The following is an 11,108-nucleotide window of genomic DNA, read 5'->3' on the forward strand; positions in this document are numbered from 1 at the left end:
ATTGTAATAAGTAATCTCAAATTCCGTTTCAAACAAAGGAATATAAAAATGTTTTATTCTTTTAAAGGATAACATATCATCAAACAATGAATGAATTCGATCAAACGAATACGAATCTCATATTTTATCACCACTGTCATTTTTATCATCATCACCACCACCCTACATTGTTACAATAGCCGTTGGGCTACCAAAAAATGCGTTTTTCATTACTCTCGGTAAAACCAAATGCGAAGCTCCCATTCATTACATCAACTGTGTGATTTAGGTTTTGTAGTTTGGAAATAGTCTTGGTATCTCTTGGAATCAGATTATTTTTTATGGTGCGATAAATCTTTAATTGGATAATTCTAAAAGAAAACAAGATCATGCATCAAAATGTGTTCTCTTATAAATATGTACCCAAAATTACCAAAGGCTTGCTCTTTAGTGTTATTATCATGTCTCTTTAGTTATAAGCAAATCTCACTAAACTTAAATTGCCTTGATCACACTAAAGACGCCATCACACCAACATATGACTTGTTGCTTTGCATCAATACCATTTTCTTTAAATTTTGACCATAGCAATGAGTAAATTAAGATAGAGTTGTATTTTTAGGCATTATGACTGGGTCAATATCATGAATATGGTCTATGCTATTAAACGACTACAAAAAAGGCTCATGTGGTATACAAAGCTTAAAGGACATGTCCCTCCTTGAAATGATGCTACATTCTAACAGAAAAAAAGCATCATACCCATCATAAAAATGGTAATTATGTCCTCTTCTTCGACTCACATTTTTTGTCACTTGTTGTGTGAAAAAGATGACGTGTTCATATGGTTTATCTAAAAAAATCTACACATCATGTGTATCAACAAGTCCATAATGTATAATCTTGGTTCGGTTGATCAAATAAAGATTAATATGCATCTTATTATAGACAATCTTCATAGTTTGGCGAGGATGATGTATAATCTTGAAACACTTATCAAAGCAAGTGCATCTCATAATCAAAGATGAATAACATTGTTCATTATAATTTATCTTGTAATTTGTCCTTGTATGGTCAGTCAATTATATGATGGAATGATTTATACGTTCTAAATGACGGGGATTCTTCATAGTTTGGCTAGGTTAATGTATAATCTTGAATCATTTATCAAACAATTGCATCTTATGACAAGGATGAAAATCGGCCTTTATAATAATTAGGGTTTCTTGTAATTTGTCTTTGTATGGCGAACTTTTTTCAATATCAATCAATTATATGATGGAATGAATTAAGTTAATAGACATATGGATGCACCTAATTTTGACTATTGTAGGGGTATGGTACTAAAACCCGGTTCTACGACCCTAAATCTATTATGTTTGGCTTATTTTATTATATGGGCTAATACATTTGTTTTTGGGTCGAGGGAGTTTTGTGGAGGTAATCCTAACTGGGCTAGGCCCATTAGGGTACCATGATGGTGGCCATGAGACTCTATATAAGGAGGTCTCCACCTCCTTATCATGGGGTCATGCTCAATAAGAGCCACCACCACTTTTTGTGTCTGTGAACAAGAAATCCTCAGGATATCTTAGCAGTCGCCTCCACACCCCCGAAGCCATCGCAGGCCTCAACTTGACAGAGACACCGGCGCCGCCGTAGAGGAAGAAGATCAAGACGTGGTTCGTTCATCTCGAAAATCCGTGGAAGCTTCGTCATGGATCAGGTTAGATTCGTTTCGTGTTTCGACAATTACATTTGATTACAGCTTGTTTCCAGGGCATAAATGACAAACTCAAGAGCACACACAACCTTAATTGCCTGATGTACAAGATAGTGTTGTCATTATTGCTCTGTATTCATTTGTGCGGTAGAAAGGAAAGGGTTTTTAGTATTTTACCTTATTTCAACTCATCATCATTAGAAACATGTCTTCATGAAGAAGCAATAATACAATGAAATCACCACTATAACACCAATCATTAACACGTTTGTGTCTAAATGTGACATTTTAAGGTTATATTTTTCTTAAAACAGATAAATTAAAAGAGTAACTTTAAAGAAAACAATATCAAATGACTTACAACATATAAAATAAATATTTTTTGTTATGGTAAAAATAATATAATAAACTCTAATAAATATATTTGATCTAATACAGACTCTTAAAATATGTTTTATTTATTTGAATCAAATTATATATCCCAACTATGGCAAAAATAATATAATAAACTCTAACTAATACATTTTATGATCGAAGCATGGATCATTAAGTAACCAAATCATTAATGCATGAACTATTTATAAAAATTCAAAAAAGTTAAACCAAATTTATTGAATGGATCAACCCAACCCGCCTAATTTGTCACCTATAATAGCCATGCCCCAAAACCAGCATTAAACCATGCAAACCCATGTGAAGTTATTTGCAAGTAAGTAGAATCTCAGCTAATAATTTCCCTAATAAGAGGAGTGGTTGGAAAGCATGTCTAAAACATTTCCCTCCAAAACTAACCACTAAAGATCTTTCCAACCCCAACTTAACCCAACAACTTATTGTCTGCTTGGATAACAAACTCTTTTAATCATCCCGACAAGTGTTCTGCATTTAAACTCCGATTTTATTTAGACCACAGCTTATAAGTTATAGCATTGTTTATGTTTTGTGTTTAGGTGTTTATGCAGGCGAAGGAAACTTGAAATTGTTTATGTCCTAATGGAGAATTATGATAAATTTCTATCGAGCCATCGCTTGCTATTTGCTGATGGACTCAAGGTTTCTCTCTTTCACGCACATAACTGAAATTTTGAGTTCAAGATCTTATTTTTCTAATTAATATAACAAAATTTATAGGACTTACGAAATGTAAAAGAGCAGTTATACTCAGCTGCAGAGCATTTTGAAGATTCGTATCATAAGAACGATAAAAAAGAAATGTAAGTGGCACAATATTTGCTTTGTGGTGATATTCTCTGTAAAATTATGTTTTTTTACTTGATTAGCTTCTTTGTTTATATGTTTGTAGGTTGTTAGAAAGCTTAAAGGACTACATCTCCAAGTCTCTGCTTAAAACCGTTGACCACTTGGGCTGTGTGACGGATAGAGTTAACAATTTACTAGATGAACATGTCAATGAAGTTTCTAAAGCAAAGATTCGAATGTCCGGCATTGAACAGGTGATAATTTAGGTTGATCCTTTCCTCAGGAACAAAATATATATATTATTCTAGTAGGAAGTAATTAGAGGGAGGCAAGATAACAGGTTCAAGTTGGCAAACAAACATGTTTTGTCCATTTAAAAAGAGAGAGAGAGAGAGAGAGAGAGAGAGAGAGAGAGAGAAGCAAATAAGTAATTTGTTAATTGTAGTTAGGGGTGTTCAACGGTTCGGTTAACGATTTATTCAATTTGTTCGGTTATGAGATTTTTGTACCCCTAATCGAAAACCTAACCTAACCTAACCTAACCTAACCTAATTCGGAAAAGGGGTAATTGAACCGAATTCAATTCGGTTCGATTTCGGTTAAAACCGAACAAATCGATTCAAACCATATTAATCGAATTTATCAAAAACAACAAATTGGTCTGAATTTTATTTTTGTTTGTGTTCCGGATCCGAACAGTCGTTAAAGGCTATAATAAACAAACACAGCATATACATTCTAAAACCAAAAGTTAGAGGCCATAATAAAATATCTAAACTGTTAAATAGTCAGCCGGTCAACCATAGAAAACCATCCTAACCATAAACCTTTTAAACATAATAGAACATCCGAAATGATTAATGGCAACATATCATAAATGGGCTTAAAAAAGAATGGCTCATATACAAAATAATTATTATAGTTCATATTTTAATCGATTAGTTCGGTTAACCGAATAAATCGAACTAATTGCTTAAAAGAAAAAAAAACATATTCGCCAATCGAGCCATAAATCAAATTTGGGGTTATAACCAAATTGAAAATTGAATTCTGAATTCAGATTAGGTTTTTTTGATTTACGGTTTTTCAGAACCCCCCCTACTTGTAGTTAAAAAAAGCAGTGTTATAATAAAAATAATAATCTAAATATTCGAATAAAAATGATATTAAAATTTGTACGCGTTAAAAATAGATTTGAGGCTACATTCAAAATAATATAAAACACAACTCAAAGCAACCCATCTATAAGTAAACAGATAAAAATAGTGAAAAATCTTCTATTTTCATCTTCCTCTTAACTATTATGTGTGATTTTCTGGATGATTATGGCAGCGGTTACATACATGCCAAACGTGTGCTCACTATGTTGAGCTGTCACAGCAATCACTGACGATGCAGACACCAAAGTATTATAAGCAGTACCCTAAAGGTCATTTAAGTTTTTCAGTACTGTCTTGAATATTCCTAATTATGTCATATACTAAGCAAAAAAATAGTCTATTATTGCCACAGAAGGTTGCATTTCTAAATCTGATAAAGTCAATAAAGGATCAGTCCAGTCATCAGGTTTAAGGTAACAGAGGCTGCTAAATTATCATATTTATAAAAATGCTAAGCGTTACCTCTGATGAAGCTCCGCAAAGAAAGCTCATTGTATAAAAACTTGTGCAGAAAAGGGTATTCTAGACAAACTTCTACCGAGTTGCCATCGGGTTTAATTACCTTCTCACTTACAAAGGCTGCATCAAACAAAAAACAAGGTTAGCAAAAACAGAGTTGTTTCAAGCTGATACTATTTTCAACCTTTTTTACTCTTACTATGTACCAAACTACTAATTATAATTATCTCAACCAGAAAAACGATCACGGTCAATGTCACCTCTTCGGTTCTCGATTAAATGCTCAGGGTCTTCTGCATTTCAGCCCACGTGTCCAAGCTTTTCTGTCAAGCTTTCTGCCTCTTCTGTTCATCGGTCCATCAGTCCGAACTCGTCTTGTAGGGCACAGCAAGTAAGCAAAGTTCTTTCGTGTTTTTTGTGCTGTAATTTAAGAATTAATAATCTAATATGCCATTCTGCGTAATTTCAGACACCAACAGACGCTGGGAAATCTCAAGCCTTGTACCCGCAAAGACAAAGCACAAGAGATATGGGAATCTATACTAAGAAAACAAGAAATCTTTTTAAAGCATTGCTTAGTATATACAAGTCTAAGAACAATATTATATGATACAGATAACCAGGAAGAAGCCTTCATTGGAAGGGTGATCCACAAGAAGATAATACTTTCCATGTTTTTTTCTTGATATAAGAGATAAGAATATGTTCACGTATTATCATGTAAAGCGCGATGATGCTATTAGTTCTTTATCAAAATTTCTAGAAATTGCAGAAAATAAGAGACCATATATAAGAATTCAATGCCTTACAAAACATGGACTCTTGTTCCACCCACCGAAGCCGCTAATTTAATTGGTAACAAATGGATATTTCGTACCAAATACAATCCGGATGGTTCTATTGAACGCCTTAAAGCACGACTAGTTGCAAAAGGTTTTCATCAACGACAGGGGATTGATTTTGCCGAAACCTTTAGTCCCGTTGTTAAACCTGCAACACTCCGTCTAATTTTATCTCTAGCCATTTCACAAAATTGGAATCTTCGTCAACTAGACGTTAATAATGCCTTTCTTCAAGGCACATTAACCGAAGATGTGTACATGGCACAACCCCCCGGATTCATCAATCCTTCTTTTCCTTCTCATGTATGCAAACTTAATAAGGCCATTTATGGCCTTCACCAAGCTTCACGCGCTTGGTACGAAGAACTCAAAAACTATCTTCACTCTCGTCACTTCAAACCCACAATCTCCGACCCATCCTTATTCATTCAAACAAACACCTCTTCCCCTATTTTCATTCTCGTTTACGTGGATGATATCATTATCACAGGTCCATCCCCTAAAACTGTTAATGATTTCATCTCCACACTCGCCATAAAATTCTCCCTAAAGGATCTTGGAAATCTTTCCTATTTTCTTGGTGTTGAAGTCCTCCCTCATCACCATGGAATCCTCCTATCTCAATCCAAATACATAAATGATCTTCTTAAACGTGCCAATATGAGCGAGTGTAAACCGACAACCACACCGATTGCATGCTCCGAACCAATCACCTTGCATGATGGAACACCGCTTGAAAAACCAACTGAATATCGAGCATTAGTTGGTTCCTTACAATACTTATCACTCACAAGGCCGGATGTTGCCTTCACCGTGAATAAACTTTCACAATTTATGCATGCACCTACTTCTACGCATTGGCATGCTCTTAAACGGTTACTACGATACCTTCATGGCACAATACACAAAGGCCTCCTACTACGTCGCACTTCACCATTGCACCTTCATGGCTTCACCGATGCCGATTGGGCGGGTGATAAAGATAACTATAGAAGCACCACCGGGTTTGTCGTTTATCTTGGGTCAAACCCCATTGCATGGAGCTCAAAAAGACAACCCACACTAGTACGCTCCTCAACAGAAGCTGAATTTCGTGCTATCGCTTCGGTTACAACGGAAATTATTTGGATAAAATCTCTTTTAAAAGAACTTGGCTACACATCAATTTCTACACCAACCATCTTCTGTGACAATATGAGTGCAACACAATATTCCGCCAACCCGGTGTTTCACTCTCGAATGAAACACCTAGCACTCGACTTCCACTTTGTACGCGAACTAGTTCAAAGTCGTTCTACACGTGTCACATACATTAGTGGGGACGACCAATTAGCCGATGCCCTCACCAATCCACTACCACGAGCAAGATTCAACTATCTCATATCCAAGATTGGACTCACAACACGATCGTCCATCTTGCAGGAGCATATCAAAGATGCAAATAAGCCAAGTATTCAAGATGGAGAAAATCATGCAAGGTCAAACAATTAGAGATATTATTTTCCATATAATATGCTTGGCATATATTTTAATTAATTGCATTTACTTAATTCTCGCCTTTAACTTAGCTCCTGTATTGTATTTATATCCCTTGTTAATATTGAATCAAATGAGCTTTTCAATTATATCTATTCCTTTATAGTACCTCAGTGTTACTTTGATCTTTAGCTTCTTTAGCTAGCTCATTGGAGTTTGAGGTAGATTTTGCTGCAAAACATACAAACATCTACATCAGAATTTGCTTATCACTGCACTAATAAGATCTAACCCAAAAAATTAATAACGATATATATAAAATAGCATTGCCTGAAAACATGTGAGCAATGTATGGTTGAATACCTTCTGAAGACATGCGAGTTTCCTCTTGTTCAGCCTTTAAATGTACCTTTTCAACAGAAATGCCTTCTTGAGTTCTCGGTTTTTTCAGAATGGACAAAATTGAATGGGCTGCAAAGAAAGTATTTATGAAAATCAACAAAAATAAAACTTTTGTTAAACCAAATAGCAGCTTGCATACATACCGTCACGTACAGACTTGCTTTTGCTGATAGTCGTTGATATAACTGCATCTGCAGCAGACTTTCTAACCTTTTGTTCAGTATCTTGCAACAAGAATGCTCCTTTTGGAGGTTTTACTACAAATAAAAGAAAGAAACAAATAAAATTTCATACCCATGTTACACAGCAAGACCAATGACTTTATTCATATTCTTACCCTCAGAGAGTGGTCTTGTAGCTTGGATTCTCTTACATAACTTGATATTATCCACATCAATAATCCTACTTGCTGGTGTTTCATTTTCCAGTGTAGAAGCTTGTCTTGGGCATTTTTCTACACATTTAAGCCGATAACAGAAAAACATTATCTTATGTGTAGTTTTAAGTAATTTCACATATTTATGACACTACAAAAACCTACCTACAGAATTCTTTCTTAGCTCACCAACTTCCACCAAATAACCTGTCATGTTGAATGAACTTCCACTAGTGATGTCTTCTAAGAGTTTAAGGTATCTGTGGGACAATTGTGTTCCATCTTCTGCTAACAGAGTAGCCTCCTATTATGCAAGCATGGGTCACTAAAATCAGTGGTAAACAAAAGGTTTTAAAAAAAATGTCACTGAAGACTGAACTTTAGCTGCCAGAAAGATAAAGCCATTTGCAAGTGTTTTCACCGACATACTCTGATGAAATTTAAGTTTTATCGTTTTTTTTTACTAAAAAGTAAGATATGGAAATAATACCATAAAGATTGTAAGCTCATATCTGTTTTTGATCTCATCGTGAAATCTACTCAACTTAAATCACTTAATAGACTTTTGAGGTTAAACTTGTTACTTAAGCAATAGTAGAGTGACCATTTATGTAAATTCACCTGCCTCCCTTGTGATCCAGAACTCATAAGTTTCAAGACACCATCCTGGAACCTTTTGGCCTTTTGGGTTACTTGAGCAGTGTACATGACATCCCACTCTAAACGATTAAGAATAATAAGATAAACCATAAAAAAAACATTGAGTTAATCTGCAAACTGTAAAATAACATAATAAAACAACTGCCTACATGCATATAGTCAATTTAAATAAACATAAATGCCTTGTAAAAGGTCAAAGAGTGTATAAGAACTAACCTTTCATATCAGTTTGAATGTTTGACTGCACGGTATTCTGTTTATAGCCAGTACATTCATCAACATTTGTATTTTTGAGAGGTTTATTGTCTTTCAGTTCTACGATGTCCACTATATGACCATCAAATCTCATTGTATCACCAGCATTAATAGTGTCATCATTTTTTAGAAATCTGCTGTCTAAGAGTCTCTTTGTTTCATCATACAACACCACCTGATAAAAACAAAAAAGCAAAAAATCATGAACACATATGCTTCTGTTTTTTATAGATACAAAGATAGCATAACAAATTTAACCTGCCTCCCACGCAATCCAGAAACTGTGACTTTCAAGATTCCATCATGAAACTTCTTGGCTTTTTGTGTTAATTGAGTAGTGTACAAGACCTGCCACTCTAATTGCAAAACGTAAGTGGAATCAATATTCAACTATTCTACAATGGGTCTAAGAAACAACTAGTGTTTTAAGAAATCATGTTTGACATTTTCAGAATTTCAGTTAAAGAAAAAGTGGTGCATTTAAAAAATAACCTGCTGAATCATCTTTCACAGGGTCTGGCCGACTGGGTGGTGAAGAACGATATATGTTGACCTCACGTTTCTTGAACTCTGATATTAAGGAGTTTAACATAAGCGCAACAGCTAATACAAGTTGTTTGTATGAATGAAATCTTAGTAATATCAGCCTATCAGCAATGTTTCTGCACATGTGACATGCCTGTTTTCAGAAACACTTTACATTTGTGAAAGCAATATAACTAACCTCTAATCATTTTCTGTGATGGACTAAGATTGGTGGATGATGCTTTACGATTGTGTAAGCTAACCATGTTGGTTTCTAAAGGCAAAAAAAGGCATATAACTGTTTAAAACTTACCAACTAAACATCAGAAAACAAGCAATTATTATTTGGCATACAGTTAAATGCACACAATAGTAAGATGTTTAATCTTTTAGCTTACTATTGTTGAGTGCCCCCTTCCTATCAGCCATAACTTTGTCTCTTTGAAGAATAGGGTTTGGAATGGGTTTAGTTTCTCCATCAGGATCACCAATATCAACAAGATAAGCACCAAATGTTATTGTTTCACCTGGTCTGACAGCATCATCAAGCTTCACAATTTTGCTCTCCAAAAGTTTATCACAGTCATCATATAGCTTAACCTGTACAAGACTTTTAAGCATTATTCATGAAAAATTGACACTGTTGTTTAGACATAGAGTAGTTGCCAGACCATTAATATCACCCAAAAGCAACAACTTGCATACTACTTCTTTGAGGCCATCTATGTCAAATATTGAAACTACAACACTCACACTTGGACACTACTCAAGAACAGGTGGTAAGCATAGTGGCTCAAGTAGATTTTGTTACCATAGTCACCAGTTGTTAGATCCCGGAGCCTTTGATTAATTCAAGAAATTAAATGTCCAAAATGCAATAACAATGAGCTTGAGTACAAGTGCCTTTAAACATGGATGTCTGAGTGTTCCGACCAGATTGTTAATAAACCTAAAATTATAATACAGTACAGTATTACAAGAGCTTATATATCACTAAAGGATTTTGCTCAGGTTACTAGCAGACACTAGAAAATGATTAAGCTAATGTAAACAAACTACACTTATCTGCCATCTGAAAACGAAATATCATGCATAAACTGATAAACCTCATCTCAAAATCTCTCAACGTCAGCAAGCATAACTCAGGTATTATATGAACACACACATATATGCATCTATCATCTCTGCATCCACGGCACTTCTATCAGCAAAAGTCATCAACAAATAATCAATCTATGTATAAACTACCTACACTCCCAATCAATTTAACCTACCTGTGGTCTGAAAAGCCTTTGAAACTAACTAGTAACTAGTACATGTGCTAGCATAGCACGCAATTGATTAAATAAGTGAGAGAGAAGTGGAATGGACCTTGTGAGTGGAAGATTGAAGCTCTAAGAAACCGTCCTGATAAACCTTGCGTTTCTGCGTTTTATGCTTCGTGTGAGTTACCGTCCATCTCGTCTCGTCATCCGCCATTTTCCTTCTTCACTACTCTGATTGCTTCAGATGTAAGATGTTTATTTATCCCTAATTTTGAATGATTTTTCAGTGTTTGTTTATATTTTCGTAAAGGCGGGAACCAATTAATATCTTGGCTTTGGGGTTTTTTCAGCTTTCAGTAAATGACAAAATCCAAATGGACGAGAACTTGTCCATGCTCGCCCGTTAAACTTTTGTCGGACAATCGGATGGTTCACGAAAACTCTACCGAACAAAAATTTATGTTCGTGTTCGTCCGTTAAGAAATTGAGTTTATCCGTGTCTGTTCGTTAATATTGTAAATCGACGCTAACAGACAAACAAAACTAACGGACATAAGCTTAATGAACGAATTTTTTTTTTTGTTTACCGGACGTTCACTAACACTATTGAACGAACACGGTCTCGTTTGTTAAGCTTAATGAATGATTTTTTTTTGTTTGTTCGTTAAGCTTGTTGAACAAATTTTTTTTGTTCATGTCCGGTTTGTTTATTAAATGGACGAAAATAAACGAACTTCTTGAAGAACGGACGTCCAGTTTATTTACAACCCTACTACCAAACCAGCC

At 35.0% G+C, this 11,108-nt stretch overlaps 1 protein-coding gene and 1 pseudogene across 2 annotated transcripts; one reads left to right on the forward strand and one right to left on the reverse strand.

Moving 5' to 3' along the window:
* The first annotated feature begins 2,454 nt into the window (after nucleotides 1-2,454).
* On the forward strand, nucleotides 2,455-5,131 carry LOC143554784 (protein ABIL2-like; annotated as a pseudogene). The gene is made up of 7 exons (XR_013139081.1): nucleotides 2,455-2,755; nucleotides 2,834-2,916; nucleotides 3,006-3,156; nucleotides 4,235-4,331; nucleotides 4,415-4,475; nucleotides 4,574-4,662; nucleotides 4,758-5,131. The product of XR_013139081.1 is annotated as a protein ABIL2-like (transcript).
* Nucleotides 5,132-6,922: 1,791 nt separating this feature from the next.
* LOC143554802 (uncharacterized) lies at nucleotides 6,923-10,536 on the reverse strand. The gene is made up of 13 exons (XM_077044481.1): nucleotides 10,429-10,536; nucleotides 9,456-9,657; nucleotides 9,321-9,331; nucleotides 9,025-9,211; nucleotides 8,791-8,888; nucleotides 8,494-8,707; nucleotides 8,239-8,336; nucleotides 7,783-7,921; nucleotides 7,579-7,695; nucleotides 7,385-7,498; nucleotides 7,203-7,310; nucleotides 7,009-7,070; nucleotides 6,923-6,934 (listed from the first exon to the last, which is right to left on the reverse strand). The coding sequence occupies exons 1-13, from the start codon at nucleotides 10,534-10,536 to the stop codon at nucleotides 6,923-6,925; spliced, it is 1,470 nt and encodes a 489-aa protein (XP_076900596.1).
* Nucleotides 10,537-11,108: the final 572 nt, after the last annotated feature.

This window comes from Bidens hawaiensis, unplaced genomic scaffold, assembly GCF_021521415.1.
Source record: "Bidens hawaiensis isolate Kalapana, Puna unplaced genomic scaffold, B.hawaiensis_p1.1 tig00017854_1, whole genome shotgun sequence".
Taxonomy (NCBI): domain Eukaryota; kingdom Viridiplantae; phylum Streptophyta; class Magnoliopsida; order Asterales; family Asteraceae; genus Bidens; species Bidens hawaiensis.